General features: G+C 34.0%; 1 protein-coding gene across 9 annotated transcripts in view; it reads right to left on the bottom strand.

Annotated features, from left to right (window-relative positions):
- Window positions 1-19,602, bottom strand: part of Vstm2a (V-set and transmembrane domain containing 2A) — a 78,074-nt gene that overhangs the window by 49,143 nt on the left and 9,329 nt on the right. For 3 of the 9 annotated variants that reach the window (XM_078039724.1, XM_078039723.1, XM_078039722.1), the window contains one exon: window positions 1,916-2,035. The exons of 1 other annotated variant lie outside the window; for it this stretch is intronic. In XM_078039724.1, the coding sequence (XP_077895850.1) occupies window positions 1,916-2,035 (120 nt within the window). 5 more of the 9 variants (XM_013363818.4, XM_005337411.5, XM_021734625.3 and 2 more) reach the window with 5 other exon arrangements.

Raw genomic sequence — 19,602 nt, forward strand, 5'->3', positions numbered from 1 at the left:
AAGGACGTTATATATTTAATGATTGAAGCCCTTAAGTCTTCATACTTCCTGAATGACTAAGTATCCCCTTAAATATGAATAGGTCTAAAAATAAAATTATTGGGGCAAAACACTTGAAATTATGTGCATATATATTTTATAGCTTTATAGTCTTATTTCTAATATATAATTATCAGAGTTTGCATATTATCTCAGAGAGATTACATTTATCTTCTGCAATATTATTTCTTTACACAAACTAAAACAGCTATATTTAATATTTTATATTTTTTAAATACAGGGTCAATACTAGGACCACTTATTTGAATAGTATCTGTGAAACCTTTGCAAAATTACATTAGCATCTGTTACAAAAATTCGACAAATATCACCCCATATCTCTTACTCCATCTGTAACAAATCTAAAGGATTTTTTTTCTGGACTTAAAAATATATGTTTTCTTTGCCAAATGTGTGTGTGTGTGTGTGTGTGTGTGTGTGTGTGTCCTAATATATTTCCCTGAACATGTCTTGCTTCCAAGAGCTTTAAGGCAAACCAATTCAAACATATTGTAACCAGGTCCCCTTCTGTTCTCAAAATCATCTAATTACTAAGTTTTAGGTGAGCAAATCGTAACTAAATCACTTTCAGAATCAATGAATGTGAAGGACCACCTCCATAAAACAATACACATATGCAAAAATATACATATATAGCCATCCCTAGCATCTTCAGGGAGGGGATCAATTCCATGAACTCCCTGGGATACCCAAATCTGCGGATGCTCAATTCTTTCATGTAAAATGACATAGTATTTACATATAATATATACATATCCTCCTTTATACTCTAAATCATCTTTAGACTACTCATTATGCCTAATAGAAAGTAAACATCATGTATATATTATACCATATTGTGTAAGTGTGTGTGTGTGTGTGGTGAGTGACTATAATTTTGTTAGATTCATAGACTCTACCAAGTTTATTAACTAATCCAAAGTAAGAGCATCTGCTTTAGAGAAGATTGTTATCTTATCCTCAAGTGTTTTCCTTTGCATAATTTGTAATCAGTCTGTAAATTTTTAAGAAAGAACAAAGGATCTGACTTGAATTCAAGTAAATGATTCCAGCTTTCTATGAATCTGTCTTATCAAAGACACCACATAACCTTGAAAACAAGGTTGAGAAGGCTAGATAACTTATTATTCAATCTTTATTCATTTCCACAGTTATGGATACACACAAAGTTATAGCCCCAAAGGGATAAAGATGAAAACCACTAGAAGGTCTCTGCAATGTGTTATAGCTTTTGTCCTACTATTTAAGGTTCCACAATAATTGTCTCAGTTTGGATCAAACAGATAATAAACCATGTTCTTTCTCAAAATGGCCAGTGAGTTGGACTATTGCTAGCCCAGTGACAAGTAAGTTTTCATTATTTTGAACACTGATAAAATGAGTCTCATGAGTGTTCTCCCAAAACTAGCATATGCCCTTTATTATGGGCATGGTGAACATTGTTACAGGTGCAAGTCTGTCTTGCTTTAGAATTTACTAATCTCATTACCTGTACTTTGAGAAAAAATATATTACATGGTGGATTTTCCCAGCTTGACTAAATTTGAATCTGTATACTAACTTACACTTTATTGTATGTAATCCTTAAACTTCATATAAATGTAACAGATGATATTTATCTTACCATTATTTTATGCATTTTAAAATATTAAACTTTGAAATAAAATACATTTCTAAGTTAATAAAATAGGGCAATCAAAACCTTTATTTTTCCCATTTGACTGAAATAATAAACCAAATGAACAAGAAGAATGGCAAGAAAAGAATAAAACATTATTTCTCAGAAGATAAGGTCTAGAATACTATGAAAATATGCACCTTGCTTAAAACTAAATGGCAGAGTCAATGCATTTACCTTTGAAAAGTGAACTATTCATTGTCTTCAGGCTTCCACTTAGGATCTTAGACTGGGAGTACATAGTCCCCACACAGATGATCTTCTGGTTTTGTAATGAAAGAAAATAGAAGAATCTCTCTGGAAGGAAAACTTAGGTCATTTCTTTCTCAAGCCATATCGATTCCACAGTGTATGTGGAGCACATTAAGAGTTCTATCTTTCTTTGCAAGAGTAAAAAAAGGTTCCAAGTAAAATAGTCTAGTTATTATAAAATCAAAAATAAGAATGGAATATTTAAAATTATAACTCACTTAACCCGTGAAACCTGAACACTTATCTTCTTTAGTCAGGGATTTGCAGTCATCATTTGCATATTATATTTAGCCAGCAACTAAATTTTAATTTTTAAGTAGGAGACATTTAAATATAATTAGCAGCAAATAACAGAATGACAAAGCTACAAAAATTCATGAAGTTCAAGGGAAACAGCATCCTTTAGCCATACCAAGACGTGCTCTCCCAAGAAAGTAGGAAAGGAAGGGGTCTGCTTCACTTTCCCCATGCTGGCCTCCAAGGCAGAATTTCTAGAAACAACATTCCTTTCTGATGATAGAATAATGATGACAGAGGAGTAGATGTCAAAACCAGAGTGTGCATTCTTCAGAGTCAAGAGACCCTCAAACCTCAATAAACACCGTATTTAAAGGGATGTTCAACATAGTAAATTCCAACATAGCATACACACAACAAAGCTCATTTATCAGAGACAGATACAATTTTGAATATGCATTTTTTTTCCAGAGGGAAGTAGAGGACAACAGAGACCATCTGCAGCTGTCAAACCTGTGGAAGTGAAACAATGCACTGCAAATTTATACAATATATGAATTATAAATGAAAAACAAACACTATTAAAAGAAGTTGGTTGGTGGCTCAACATATAGACATTCATATGTATATATTTTATATAGCATGATAAAAATCAGCTTGCATGAAGGTTGTAGTATATCTACTTTGAAGTTATATCACACGTACTATAAGCAATTTACAGAATTTGTTGAGTTTGCATATACAGTAATTGCAAAATGAATTGAAATATAGAACACTGAAAATGTATTTATATAAACCTCCCAGGATTGAGGGATTGGCCATTATCAGCACTTGCCACCATTGAACAAGAAAAAGAAGAAAAAAAATAATCCAAGAAAAAAAGAAGTTTTAAAAAAAATTTCTTTGATTATTCCTTGTTTAAAATAATGTTCTCCTTGTTGACTGTAAATGTTGATAATTTTGCCCACAAAAGGGTTTTTTTGTTTGGTGATAGTTTGTGTTCTGTTGAATTTTGATCTCTGTTTGCTTCCTGCAGATAGTGGGTCCTTTAGTAGGAAATCAGTGGTATCCATAGTAAATATTTACTATACCGATAACTTTCAGGCCAACCCCTGAGCAGTCTGTGAGATGATGAATTTTTTTTTTTTAATTTTTTGTTTTTTGCGGAAAGAAAAGGAAAAAAAATAGATCTTGCTATTAGAAAATGTTCTATCACTTCACACTAATTGTCTTGAAAGAAAAGATCAGGTGTGATTTGCCAAAGAAAATATTATCAACAAAGCATGTGATAGCCTCTTCATTTATGGTTCCGGAAGCAGGCGCTCCTTGTGTAGGTAATTAGAGTACAGAGGGTGCGGAATGATGCTTGGAGTTTAGGGTCAACTTTGCTGTCCGCTCCGTAGATTTTACAGGCGATTTGCTCTTTGCTTTAAGAAGAGAAAGTGATATTGGAAAAAAGTCAGCACTTTAGATTAAAGCAAAGCACCCTTCACAAAGCCACAAACAAGAAGCAGGACAGAAAGTCCATGGCTTGTAGCTATCCTCGCACCTGCGGAAGAAGTTATAAGATATTCGCTCATCTTGAAGATTTCCAATGCTCCTTATTAGGCTGTTTTAAACACATACATATATATATTTAATTAGCTCGCCAGCTTGGCTCTGGTGCTCATGAATGTCTTGGCATGCACTGCAAATAACAACACATACAAAGTATTTCAGTCCCAGGAAGTTGGTGGCGTTTGTTTTGTCTGTTTTCAAACAATGCCATCTCATGGTTGGGAGGCCTGAGAAGAATCCAAATACGTTCCCTCAAGGAATTCCTTGAGGATCATTCCCTATAATCATGTACTTGTTCCTATCAGTAGCATCTAAGATCACATGCCCCCTTATCCTAGAATTAGCATAAAACCACAGGAGAAGCAGAAAAACTGACAGCAGCAGGCTGCTCAACTGGGAGAGGGGGTTGCATTGGAGGAGCCAGGGAGAGGGGGTTGCATTGGAGGAGCCTCTGGGCTTTACATTTAGGGTCAGATCTTTCTCAGTTACCTGTCCTTCAAGTTGGAGGAGGTGTTAGTACTATCAAGAACTAGAAATTCTTGAAAGAGTTCCATCACTATCAAAGGGGAGGAATTAAACTGTACTTTTGCATTTTTTTTTCCTTCACATATTCTCTCCAATGAACTACTAGGTATGAAGGATATACAGAACAAAATGTCATTTTGTTAGTGAAAAACAAAAATGCAATGAGGCATAGAGCCTTTATTTTCTGTCTTGATGGGAGATGGTTAAAAGACTTAGAAGGGGAATAAGCATGGGGAAGCTCAATTTTTAAAATATTTCAGTTAAATCATGTTTGGTTCCATAGTGGCAATGATAAAAATTGTGGCACAACCCTTTGCCACTCAAAATGTCACATTAGAATTAGCATTTCTTAACTTGAAATGGACATTTAGTGACGCACATTACCATTTTTCTGCTAGGCTTTTAGATAGTGAAATTTAAGAACCTAAAATACTGATATTGGTCCTGTGTAATTTAAAAATTAATCATCATTATAATCCTCATTCATATGCATAAAACATAACTTAAGTATTGTCATTGATTGGCTTTTGGGGAGGTGGCCTGTGTATGTAACATATCTCCTCCAGACACCTAACAACTGAAGACCCAGACCTTAGCGGTGGGACTCTGAAGAGTATTTCCATATTCAAGCTGGATGACAAGGTTCAGAAATACAAAGTGACGTTTCAGTCTATGTGTAGCTCTAAGTACAAAGACCATTCAAAGAAAATACACACAATCTGTGTAGAATCACTAGTATCAGAGCTTTCCAAAATTAAGCATATATTCCTGTAAGGTTTTGATGAATGATTCTTTAACAAGGATTCATTTGATGAAAAAGAGAAGAAAGGAAAAAAAAGAAATTAGTACACGGCTTCTTAAGTAGCCAATGGCACTTAATATTTTGCACAAAATATGTCTGGTATTGAAGAAAATGTTTAAAACAGCTGAAAATAATAAAATTGGGTAGAATGACATAGTCTTTTAAAAATATTTCATGAAATAGTAGCTTCCTCTTCAGCTTGTGTATTGCAGACTAGCTCAAATTTGCTAAAATTGCACATTTTATGTTGCTTCTTTCTTTACTCATCAACTTTTCATATGATATGCCTGGCCCCATCATCCCTATAAATATTGAGGGAGAAGCTGCTTCATTTTGACCCAACATTTCCTATTATACATCCAGCAAGTGCAAGTTAAAGCATAGTTTCAATGGGAAAGAAATCCCGTTTTATATTGTGAAGAATTTAAGGCTACTAAAATTCTGAACTGCCTTCAGCTATGCAATCAACCATTTTTTTTTTTAGGATTGTGTACAACCACTGTGGGCATATTTTTAAGTGGAGAATTTATTTCTGTTAGGACAATTACAAAACATTTTTCCAATGTAGTAAATTCTAAGGCAAATCTGTATTGTCATCAAATCACTCATTAGTTTTTTTATTTTTCTCTGCTTTTTCATTTATGTCTTGAATGATGAGAGGCTTACTCCCAAGGCTTTTAGACAGTGAAACTTAAGAACCTAAAATGCTGATATTGGTCCTGTGTAATTTAAAAATTAATCACCATTATAATTTTCATTCATATGTATACTACTTGCATAAAGCATTATTGTTTATCAAATATATTGTGGTCTAATTCTTTTGAAATATGATTTTGTCAAGAACCAACTTTGGCGACTCATGCTTTATTCTTATTTTTACATAAACATTGCACTTATGTGAAATAATGAGAGCCAGGATTGCTGTCAGGAGCCTTGAGTGCTACTTTCTTTGGATGCCAGTCACTTCTGAGCTCTCAAATAAGATACTTACTTCTTCTATGTTTTCTAACATAAGCTTAACCACTCTGTATTGTTATTTGTTTTCATATCAGTAAGCCACAACATTATATCAAAATAGGTGAGCCTATTTTGTTTAATTTGGTTTCTTTTGCTCTATGTCCAGGCCAGGTAGATAATCTGTTATCTCCTGAAGGAGATCATACATTTAAGCAACTATTGCCCTGAGATAACCTGCCCTCCATTTTATCTATTCTCACCAGCTTGTGATCTCTCTTTCCTCTGAATTTCAGCAGCATTTTGGTTTTGCCTCTCTTGTGACCTTCACCTGGACTACATTGCTTCTAATTCATTATGTCATGTCTTATCCTTTGGATCACACATTAAAAGAAAGGACTAAAATATTTAGCATTTTTTTCAAATTACTCTATCTACAACAAGGCTTTGAGTTTTGTTTTTTTTTTTAACTTTTTCCTCCCAACATAAAATACCCTGGGAAGAATAAGGGGGAGATGCTATTATCTCAATTATGTAAAGAAAATGTTTATGTAGCATGCCTGGGCCTAGAGATTTCTCCTGGACTCCTAACGCCATTTAATTATGCTCCTCAACTAGATGCTCTATTCTGTTTTTATGCCTAAAGATTTTCACAGTGTGCTCTGAGGTGTGATTCCCCATGTCTTTATAAGGTAGGGGAGGTGTTTTCTCCATTTTGTAGATGGAAAGGAATAATCTAAGAAGTCTTAGTACAGAAATAAAGCTTCGATTTCTCATCCTTTTTTTTTTTTTTTTTTGTGGTGCTGGAAATTGAACCCAGGGCCTTGTGCCTGCAAGGTAAGCACTCTACCAACTGAGCTATATTCCTAGCCCCATTTCTCATCCTTTCTTAATCCTCATGTAATAGCTAGTGTTGGCATTGGCCTCCAAGATGTGCATAAGCAAGTCGTTTGGAAGAATGTGATGAACAGTCTGACCAGGGATCAATACAGAAACAGCCTCAAAGATACTATTTTCACTATAATTATCATTTCACAGAATAACAGAAATTTCATCTATTTCTTTGGGGGAAAAATAAAAATTAAAAACAATCAAAGCACAGTATTCAGGAGTTTGGATATCTTCAGCAAGCAAGCCAGAAATGGTGTGCAGTTGAATGACCTTTGGATATTGCCTGTTTCAACAGTTGTACTCTCCTCCATGTTGTCAGAGAGTATCATTTCATGGTAAGGTTAGTATCCCATCTTCTCCACATCATTCAATTGAGGGAGACTTTCGCAGGCTGGGTAGTCTGCAGTAGCAGGCAACTGTTCTCCCTCTATCCCATTTGCTGCCCCTCTTATCTGTCTGCCAGATGGAGAGCTTAGTTCTCTTTCAGTACCTTCCTTTTTAAACTTCCATCTGTACTGCTATTGCTTTCTGTATCTAGGATCCACAGGCTGGGAGAAATTGGATATTTTCAACAATGCCACTCCCTCATCTTGCTCATCTTAATGTCCACAATAACAAATATAAAAATAATTTTAAAAATGTCTGGGGGATTTGATGTGTATCAAGCAATATGAAAGCAGGCACTTTACATACATTATTTTAGTTAATCCTCTCAACATCCCTGCCCAGTAAACATACAGATCAGGGAAAAGTATCTCAGCAACATGAAATAACTCACTTTCTGATGCACAAACAATAGGAAGTAAAGCATAGCCACAGAAAGAAGACAACAGATCAGTAAGGTCAGCACAGACCTTGGAGATGCTTCTTTCTGGAACTCTCTGAGGCAAGTAATGTTACTCCAATGTCCTCACAGCTGCTAAATCATTATTATTGAAATGTACACTAATATTTTCAGAAATAAATGTGTTGGACACAACACATCTTAGAGAAAACTTTTTTGCTCATGAAATTTAATTTGTCTCTACCTCTGAAATGACAAATATTGGATATGGAAACATCACCAGTATCTTAGTTTTCCCAGATGTTAATAATAAGTAAGGTTTGTTTTGCTTTTTATCATGTAACAAATGTCTTCTGATACAAGAATATTTTTAATTTTTCCAACTATAGACTTTTGGAACTTAAAGATTGCTCTGAATTCACTTGAATGGTTGATTGAGATGTGGTTCCACCATTAATGTGACATGTCCCTTTTCTTTCTAAAACCTTTTTCCCCTACACTTTTGACTCAAGTTTCATAGTCTGGGGCCAAGAAAGCCTAAGCTAATTGTTCAAAGTGCCACCACTAGTTAGTGAGAGGAAGAGAATGAAAAGCAGAGCTCTTGGTTACTAGGAAAAATTAGCAGGAAAGGAGAATTTACTTCAAATAATCAAGTAGAGGGATTGAGACAACTACCCAAACAATTTGTCTCGTATAAATTTTACCAGCTCTTCAATTATCCATTTTCTCTTGCTTTTGAATATTTTCTGACGCATTAATTTTCTATGTGAACAGAACTTTTAGTCAGCTTAGATGTAGGGAACATTCTCCATTCAGGGCATCTGCCTGCAACTTCAGGCATGATTCTCGAAAAGCTTTTCTCTGCTTTATTCTTGTTTATCTAGTGGAATCAAATGAAGCAAGAAGAAAGAAAGAACACAAATTCTCTCCCCCTGTGCTCCAGAGTGATTCCAGAATCTTTATTTCATAAAAGTGAATATCAGAGAAGCTCATATGGATAAACCTAAAGACAAAATCCCTCCAATACAAAAAGGAGCAATAGTCTATTTTTTTTTTTTGTCTGTGAAAAAGTCCAGCTTATAAAGAACTGAGTGTCCATTACAGTGCTTAGAATAGACAGGCCCCTTTGACATCCTTTTCTTTTATAACAGTTGTCAGCTTTAAGAAAGAAAAATATCTGTGTGAGAAAATTTGAGCTAGCTTTTAATGTAATTTTTATTCAGGTTTGCACATACTAAATTGCTATTGAAGGGGAAAGGTCAAATAATAGGATGATTTTATCCTATAATTTTTTGAGAAGAATATATTTTTATTAGAATTCTTAGAGTTCCAGTGCCAATTTCTTCCAGAAATCCATTTTTTTTAAAAGAAATGTGCTTCTTTTTGACCTAATACATAAATCGCTGATTTTATTGTGCCCCAGCTTGTTGGCAGGAGCTGCTTAAGTTTCCTTTCTTGCTTTCCTTTAGTCAGCAAATTTACAGCTCCATTCTAGTTATGAGGCCTCTTAGTGTAGCTGAGGGAAAAAGAGCAGTTAGTTGCCCATGAACACAAGGACTGCATGGCAAGACACAGGGGTGATACCCCATTCACCACAGAATTTTCCAGATGTTCCCTTTGCCTACAACCAGTTACTGCAGCCTTTCAGGATGTCTACTTTCCCCAGTTACTGAAGAGTGGACACATTAAGTCATTCTGCCTTCCTCCATCAAAGACTAGAGTGCATCTTAACATAGCACATTTTCATGTAACTCACCCATCTGAGTAAAAACTGATTTTTTGCAGCCAGGATGATCATTGTGATGGAGACAGCTAGTATTTTTTGATCACTTATTATTTCTTTACCTTTGACTATGATCCCACAGGTGTTAATAATCATTTTCTGGTAGGAAATTGAGGCTGAGAGAGTTTATGCAATTTGTTCGAGTTTCCTCAGTAAGTAGGGAGTATAGCTGAAGTTCCCATCCAGTTTGTTTGAAGCTAGAACTAAGTTGTTACAAATTACTTTGTGTCTCAATATTTTATTTGGCAGTTCTTCATACATAAAACTCTATGCTTTCTCAATTCTGCTTGATTAAAGTATAAGGAAATTTAAGAGGCTTTGACAAAATGGAAAACAATATGGTTTGGTGGAAAAACAGAATGTTTTCAAAGAAGAAAGTTTTAGTGTCACATATATTTAATAACTGCCTTAGAGGATAAATTTATATTTTTCATTCATAATTAGCATTACATTTATGACAACAAATAAATGCTGGTAACATGTTTGAAATTATTTATTCAAAGGGTTTAAATATACTTTCTGCTTGTATGTTTTTGTTGTTAATTAACAACCTTTTTATTTATAATGAAAAGGTAGATGTTAATCCAGACTTTGATTAATCACACAATACATATTAGGGATTGCACACATGTGGTTTTTGCACTGATAATGTTCAATAATGTTTGACTAAAGGCTTACATATGTGCATTTAATTTTGGGAATGAAGTAGAGAAAATTATGAAGATAATTGACATCCATGTGGGATGACCTCCTTACAGAGATTGTGTACCCAGTCCACTTACTACTCTCAAAGTAGTAAGTGGACTGGGTACACAATCTACAACAGGAGTAGTCCTGGGTACACAAGTAGTAGTTCTTACTACTCCCAAAGTAGTAAGGACACTTGCTTGCATAAGGAAACTGATAGAAAGTATACCACAGCTAATAGTATTGATATTAAGTAATGGGGCCAGAGAAATTATTAAATATATTTTCATAACTTCTGCATTGAGAAAGTAGGTGTCAGTTTGGCTAAATATTTGAGCAATTGCTCACTAATTGGTGAAATAAAGAATATCTTCTCTCAACTACACTCCTTTTTCATGTTATAGACCCTATCTTCAATATCTTCAGAGAAAAATTCCTCTTCAAAAAAGGAAAACCATCTCATATTTTTAAAGAATTATCAACTGAGGAATTCAGAGTGAAAAATGTAATAAAAAGAGAAGAAAGTAAAGTTAGCTGTGAATATGAGATTTTAGTTTCCATGATCTTATGTAAATCAAAAAGTAAAGATATTACCATATATAATAATTTGTCTAAATTAAATAGTTATTTTTGTTGTTCAACAATGTTTGATTTTAAGGAAGAAATTATTTGAGGACCTAGTGTCTACAGGACACACAAATCATCAATCATATGTCTTCAGAGAACACATTTATTTTAACATAAGGAAAAATCTGCCCATATATTTTTCAAGTTTGAATTACTGGTTTTACCCTTTTCCTTAATCTATTTGCTTTGAAATATTCTGAGTTAGAATGTTTAATAAGTTATCTTCACATCAGAAATTTTCTTCTTAACTATGAGGATTTAATAATCAAAGATATTTGAAGCAGTTTTAAACACATAATATTCAAGACATGCAAATCAAAGGATAGAAGTGAGCAGCTGTCAAGGACTCTTTATCTAACATCTTAGATAAATTGGCTGTTAAATATTATTTTAGATAAATGTACATAATTGTTATCATTCAGTATGTAAGGAAGAATGATCCAAGAACTATTTTCCAATATTCTCTGACCATTCTTACATTAACGGTCCACAGTTGTTTTCATGAAGATGCACTAAATTCACATGTATTCTTAGCTTTCTCCTCATAAATGTTTTTTATTTTATGTAAACCCAAACATAAATTTTCAATCCCTAAACATTTACTTAACTCTACTTATATGGTAAGCACACTTCTAGGAGCTATAATAACACCAAAAGCATAGAGACACAATTCATATCTTCAGATCCCTTATGATATTTTCATATAGTTTGAAATAGAATGAATTTTTAAATTCTGAAGATTTTTTAAATTTAGTGGCTGTGATTCTACTGCTTGTTCTCTAAACATAGCATTTTTTCAAATTAATCATTTACTATGCTGGTAATGAGAGAACTGCCATTTTGGCATATGATATTGTTTAATCAGAAAAATTAAAAAGAAAATATTTTACAAAGGGCCAAAGAAGACATTGCTAAGGATGTGTTGCAATATAGAACACTTAAGCATGAAACACATTGATCCCATAATAGTCCCTGTCATTGCACAGTAGCTGATACCTTTATATTTTGAAATTTGGAGTATCGGAAAACATTATTTAATTGTCATTAAAATGTTTGTAGCTATGAAGCTAAAATTTGCTTAATTTCATCTTTAATTTTTTAATAGTTCAATAGTGTCAGCTTCAAAAAATTAGCAATCGTAATTCCTAGCTTTAACTATATTCAAGCCGGCATTCCACCTATAATTGAGTCTGTTTTAAACATAAAAGATTCTGTATTCATGCAAAAGTGCTCTCTAATACTTTTTTGAAGCAACCATATCAAGTAAAAATTCTGGTTATTTATAACTTTTCCTGTATGTTGATTTCCATATGTTATCCCCAACGATGATTAAGTGCTCATCATTTTAATCTTTTGAATTGGGGGCTGAATGAATCATAACAAATAATTGCATGATATTTTATTTATAGATGGTAGGTGTGCTTAATTTATTTAATCAATATAGATGCATCATGATCATACCTATCTGTTTAGAAGAACAACTTAATAGTATGATTCTCTACATGGCACCCAGAAAAATAATATATCATATATATGCATATGGGTGTATATATATAAAATTCTTTATTTCAATACTAAGCAATTTCTGAGTTACTACTTTCATAACAGTGATTTATGAAATATATTTATGTTCATATATTTATGTTCACACAAATGTATATATTTATGTTCACACAAATGTACACACATTTGTACATTTGTGTGAACATAAATATTCAAGTTTTATTATATATTGGGTCTTTTCTAAGACTACTAAACATTCTTTGAAAACATGATTCTAGAAACTGCATAATAATCACTTTATGCTTTAATGCATGAATTAGATGACTTCTCTAGGTCATTTGCAAAGTTCCACATATATGATTAACTGTGTGCTGAATGTCAATGTTCAAAAGTTCATATCTGATATACTACTGATCTGCTTGCAGTGTCCTCCTGGGAGTATAATTTCAGGGATACGTGGGCTGCACACCAGAAAGCCCCATGAATGGTCTTTCCTGCCAAATTTTCCTTGAGAAAGAAGTTTCAACTCAGTGTTGGAGTTGTGGATTACATAATCAGAGTATATGTAACTCTTAATAGGTAAACAAAACATTCTCTTAAAACAAATGTTTTGGATTATATTAAAATATTATGTTCCTTTGTAAATTATTTTGTAATTTTAAAATTTGAAAGCCTTAGGCCTCTGATTTTATGCTATTTTTCCTGTATTTGATTTTTCTTTTTTGCTTAGCTCTTGAATCAGAGTTCACTTGCATATATATATACAAAAGTGAATATATATATATATATATATATATATATGGTGGTAACATTTTCCATTTTCCTTTGGCTTCTTGTAATTGAATAAGTTGTTCTCTAATTGTTATATTTTTAATTCTTCAAGTGTTATTTTATATACTTTTAGAATGTTCTTATCTTTTCATTTTTATATTTATGTTTCTTTATTGTTCTCTTAAATAATAGTACTTAATAATATATTTTCATATTTAATAGGTAAAGAGGAAGAAAATGAACAGTTACTGAGCTCCCTTACAAGCTAAGTTTATTTACTTTGTTAGATGTTTAAAATTCATTATCTCACTTAAGGCTGAATATGACCTTGGGGGATATATATATATATATATATATATATATATATATATATATATTTATGGATATGGATATAGATATATAGATATATCTATATCTATATACCTATATCCATATCAGTTTTATAAATAAAGATTTTTTTTAAGATTCAGAGGGATTTTTTTGGTTAGTGACAAGGGTAGATAGTTAATCTGGGAATCAAATATGAACATATATGATATCACAAACTGAATTTTTATTGTAGGTTTCTACTTTATTTTCTTTTTAAAAGGCTTTTAGATATATTTTCACTGAGGTATTTTTTTCATATGTATTTCCAATTACTTTGTGACTTAAATAATTCATAGGGTCTCTTTTGAAAGCTTTTACTTAAGTCATATAGCAGAGAGTTCATATAGTTATGACATCTGAATAGACATGTTGCATATTCAGGTCAAATTCATAAAAATCCTTTGGAATTTTATTGTGTACTACCATAAGGATCTAGTTACCAGCTTAGGCAAGACAGCTGGTGGGTAATATGTTATGGTTGTATAGAGAAAAATTTATCATCAATTAATGGTATGACAGAAGGACAAAAGAAATATCTGAAATTATAAACAAGGCATAAGCCATGAATAAAGACTCTCATTCTCCCTTCTTTAGCTTGTCACCTCTCCACAACAAATAAAGAAAATATTTGCTGAGTGGAATTGACCATTTGCAGTGTTGCCTCCTTATTTACAGATTTCATTTCAGTCACTGAGAACAACTGCTGTCCAAAAAATTAATATTTGTCTTGACTCTTAGGAGACGAAGATCATGTACACCAAACTTTTATTACACTATAATTTTTCCAATCTTCTTACTAGTTATTGTTGCTAACCTCCTCTTTATCCAATTTATAGATTAAACTTTAGTACACATTGTGTACACAGAGGGGAAAAAATAGCATCTGTAGGATTCAGACTATGTGCAATTTCGGGCATCCACTGTGGGTCTTGGAAAGGATCAATATTAGATAGACATCTTCACTCTTGTCCTTTGATTGCTGATAATCATAATAATATACAAGCAATACAATGACAGTCATATTAATACCATAACTAGTTGCCATTTGTTAAGCGATTATTAAGTGCCAAGTCTTAAATGTGTCACATTCCATATGTAATTTTCATAACTCTGATCATTCTATAGTTTTTATTAAAGAAATGAGGAAACAAGCACATAGCGATGAGTTACGGAGCAGAGCTGTGAACCATCTGCCTGTCTAACCACTGTGCACTATGGCTTCCTCTGGTGCCAGAGGCAGAAGGTCTAAGAAGTACCTCCTTGTTTATTTAGGACCTTTCATGCTGTGTTGAATGCACAATTGCATGTTGTCCAAACATCAGTGGCAGAAGTGATCCTCCAGAGAAGGAGTCCCTGCCCTATTTTGCTCTTCTTAGCATATATGTTACTTTGATCAAAAGAATGAAGTCTTTTCTGCAGTCTTCTGACCCTTTGGTCATATTATCCAGAAAACTACTCCTATTGTACTTTCCTGAAGTCACAGGACTGTGAAATCATTTGGGACAAATCATTTGACAAATTCTGCTTCACGTCCCTTCAATAACCTTCACACAGCTAGTCATGTATGGAAAAGCCCATCTAGCCAAGCAAGGGGCCTTGGTTTTATAGGCCCAGATAGTGACTGGATTCCAATGTGTAAATAAATATGGTTTGTTAGAGAATTTAACCAGTATAGACTCTTAATCTGCAAAATTCTGGTTCAAATATCTCTAGCAGATAGATTCCTTGGCCTGTGTTACCCAAATTATTGCCTCAAATCTGCTTTTCATCTTATTTATAGACATTTGATTTACATAGTGGTCATTTAATTGATAGAATTACAATGATCAGATTAATTTAACCTGTGTAAGCAGCCAAGATGCATCATTTAAACCAAAATCAACATTAAGGTCTGAATTCTACAACTGGCTCTCTACCTCAAAGCTGTAAACCATTTATTTATAGATGAGATCAGGAAAACAATCTTTTGTTAGAACCTCAGTATCTTATCTCTCTCTCTCCAACAGCTTTGAAATTCTGTTTTAAGATCATTTCTACTAAATCTGGCTACTTTTGGAAACCTGCCATGTTTATCAGCAACATAGGAGCTCTGGTGAGATCTTGGCTTCTGGCAGCTGTAACAGCAGCTGCCTCGGAACACTCAGGTTTGCTTCGTGGTGAAAACACAATAATCATATTTTGGAGTTCAGAGAATCAGCATTCCTGCTGAGCAATGACAGACTCCACACATGGAAACATAACTACAACCTTAAGCACAGCCAGTTTTCTTACAAATGCCAGCTGTTCATCATAGGAGTGAAGAGAAGACCTTTGCAAAGTCAATTTCAACACTGGAAAAAGTAATCGCCAAAGAAAAGAGTCTCTACAAAAGTATTTGAGGTGTCACACACAAACAAAGAGGGATACCTGTCCTGGTTTGCGTGAGACTGAGAAAAATTCCTGAAATGTAGGATTTAGAACATGAAAATGAGGCAATTATTACAATACAGGGTGCAAAAATAAGGGCTTCAAAGGAAATGAGAACAAATTGCTGCAGGAGGCTGGATGAGGAAACAACCAATTATGACTAAAGCAATGGGAGAAAGCTTTATAAAGGAATTTGCATTTGAGTAGAAACTCAGCAAATGGGGAAAGACTCACACAAAGAAAGCAGCATTTGCAGAGTCACAGAGGAAAGGAAGTGTCTGAAAACATTGGGGAAATACCAAGTAGCAAGAGTAAGTGTAAGGATTAGGAACTCCCCACAACAGGGCTGGAAATTAGCCTGTGAAAATTAGAGATGGTGCTCCAGAAATAGTAATATACATCTTCTGTTGCGATATGTTCCTTCATTGGAATTAAAATAGGGAGACTATTAGAAACTGCAGGAATAAAGAAAGTAAGGAGGGCTTATGTTGAGAATGAAACCAGTGTTAGCAGAATAGGAAAAAAAAAAAGTTTTTCAAGGATGTTTGGTAAGGAAATTACTAGGACTGAATGACTAATTCAGCAACTGACAGAGGAAGACATAAGAACATTTTCAAGGTTTTTGCAAAATCTGTGATTGTGATTATGTTATTAAAAGTTTAGGAAAACAGGAGGAAGTCCATTTCTTTTGGGAGAGCCAGTTAGGAGAATAAATTCAGTTCTGAATATTTGAGTTTTAGACCTCAGATTTGGTTATATATTGCTGTGAAAAAAAAAAACAACAAACCAAAACAAACAAACAAACAAAAAACCCCAAACCAACTACCCTAATAGCCAGGTGCCTTAAAAAGACAATTGACTATTATCTTGCATTGCTCTGTGCTTTGCCAGGGCTCAGCTGGAGAGTGACTGCAATGAAACAGCATCTGGGGCTGAGTTGGATGAAGGCTGGCAAGTCTGAATGTCCTAGCAGCCTCCTCACTCCCTTGTTTAGTGCCTACACTGAGCCCTCCCTCAGGAAGGTGGTCTTAAGCTATCTGTGCTTCTAATTTGGTGGTTGGCTTTCAAAAGGTTTCTAGTCCCCCTCAAGACAGGTATGGAATTAGCATAACATCACTGCATTATATTAGTCAAAGTGGTCGCAGGCAAGCCCAAACTCAGGGTGGGGTTGGGGAGAAAAGGCTCCCCCTGTCAGTCCAGTCGATGGAATGCACACTTGTGCAGTTATCTTTTCCAGGACATGTAGGATGAAAATGTGGAGATGTTTATGGAACAATTATGAGCCTTTTTTGCATCTTCAGAGGGAAGTTAGAGGTAGAACTGTGAATGGGAAAATTTTATCGAAACCAGGGGAACAGGGGTAAGATAAAGAAGGTGAGAATGGAAAAAGAATGACATTACACTAATTGAGAAGGGGAAGCCAACAAAGGAGAGGGTAGATTGATAAAGCCAGTGAAGAGCAAATCAACCTGAGTAGACAAGAGGGGTAAGAGTGTTAGGAGTGATGAGGGTACAAATGCTGCCTGAAAATTGGGAAGGATCTTATCAGAGGATAAGAGGTAATTGGAAGTTTAGGAGATGCCAGTGACTTGAATGAACATTTACAGTCACATTGACCAGGGAGAGAAAGACTTTATGGTATTGAGGTATAAGGAAGCAGGAGAAAGCATACAGTGCCCCTCTTGGAGGATGGCAGGCATCAGTTAGGTGTGCCACCCTGAAAGATCTGACTTTGCCAGGATGGAGAAGGGAGGGGCAGGAAAGCTGTTTTCCCAGTTTTCTCTGCCCGTTTGAAAGGGTGGGCTGGGAGAAGGAAAGAAGAGAAGGAAAACAGAGAACAAAGGAAGGACCAGTAGAAGAGATGTACAGAAGAGATATTTAGCTTCAGAAAGGACTGGAGATGTTGGATGATACAGGAAGAAACATGGAGAATAAAATTTGGCAGTGGAGGGGAACGGACAGAAATCTTCAAGCTCTCTGTGAAGAGAGAATTAAACCAATTCATCCTGGTAGAGATCTTAGGATTTTCCACCTCCAACCCATTAGATGCCACTCTCTCTGAAAAATCTTTCCCATCTTTGCTTGTATACTTTCTCCCAGGTTGCCCTCCTTGATTCAACCAGCTAGAATCAAGGATTCTCTCACCTCTGAACATCTATCAAATATTTCTTTAACTTCTAATTCCATGTATTTATTTCCATACATTATTTAGTGGGAGTTTCTCTTTCTTTCTAAGCTTTCTCTAAATACATTTTAAAAAAAAAGAAGGAGGAGGAGGAGGAGGAAGAGGTAAGGGATATAGAGGGATATAGGTTTGATATGAAGAGTGTTGGTCATTGGTAATGAGTACACAAAACTGGAGAGGGTTTGGTAGAACTGGAGATGAGAAACATAAAAAACTGCAGAAACCAACTTTCATCTAGCTTTAGCATTTTCTTCATTATTTTGGTTCTAATTGTTGATTAAGAAATTAGGTAGAATTAAAATAATTTAAGATAATTTACTTGTTTATGAAAAATTCTAAAGATAAAGAAAATTATAAAGGTAAACAGTTTCAAGCAGGACAGGGCTATAACATGATCACTAACTTTTTTAAAAAAGTCTAGTCATATTAAATGATACTTGAATCTCCATCTTTTAATATTTAGATAGTCATGAACTATCCTTTCCATCTTTTTTTTTGGTATAAATTGCCTTAGAGAAACTGGTTTAATTGTTTTACAATTTGAAGATTTCATATAACATTATTTTCAGCTAACACTTCTCTTTCATAGACACAAAAATTACTTGACAGAAAAATAGTATGAATTAAGAGTTGAGTGTGTTAGCATAAATAATATAGTCAACTAAGTCAAAGATAATTATGAAATAAAAGGTGAAATAGACCATCTTTTTTTTTGGACACAGGCTAATATTATAGTGTTATTTATACTGAACAAGAAGCATGCCTCCTTGTATCAAATCATAAAATATAAAAGTCTAGAATAGCCCTTGGCCTGTAAAAAAACAGATTTTAACTGTGTGTTTTTACCATGTCCTGGTTTTAACAGAAAACAAAAGATGCATGGTAAATAGAATTCCCATGTATTTTGTTTTCTTACAAACTAAAATATAAGCCCCTTGAGGAGAGGGAGTATATCTTTCAAAAGTCCCTGTGCCTGGTGTAAGCATTTCCTGAAGTGATGGAAGGTGAATAAATGAATGAATAGATGAAGCATGGGTATTGAAGTAAGCTTTATTTGAATATAATCTGAAAAATTCTAAAGCAAAATTATAAACCAGGATGTGAGTAATACAGTGAATATATAAATATCCATCCTAGGTTCTATATTATATACAATAATTGTGCAAGCATAAAACTTACACTGAATGGAATGGGCAACTGGGACACCCAATACCGAAAGAGAGAATGTTGATAAAATTATGTAAAACATTTTCCAATATGGTAGAAAAAAAGATATTAAATATTTTGAGATAGTCCAGATTAATCTTTGCTATGAGCAGATAAGTTTTGTGAAAAAAGTTTTTAATGAATATAGGCTTCCATCAGAGAGCATTCTTTCTCTCCTTTTAGCCTTAACTCTAGAAAAAACAATTTTGTACCTAAGAGCAAATCTGGTGGATATAGTTAAAATGAGCAACAATTTTCATTGTTTTATGATTTCTAGAGCTTTTAATTTAGCTCCAATCACAGTAAGAAATATATTAAAATGGAT

Source organism: Ictidomys tridecemlineatus, chromosome 2 (genome assembly GCF_052094955.1).
Source record: "Ictidomys tridecemlineatus isolate mIctTri1 chromosome 2, mIctTri1.hap1, whole genome shotgun sequence".
In the NCBI taxonomy this organism is placed as follows: Eukaryota; Metazoa; Chordata; class Mammalia; order Rodentia; family Sciuridae; genus Ictidomys; species Ictidomys tridecemlineatus.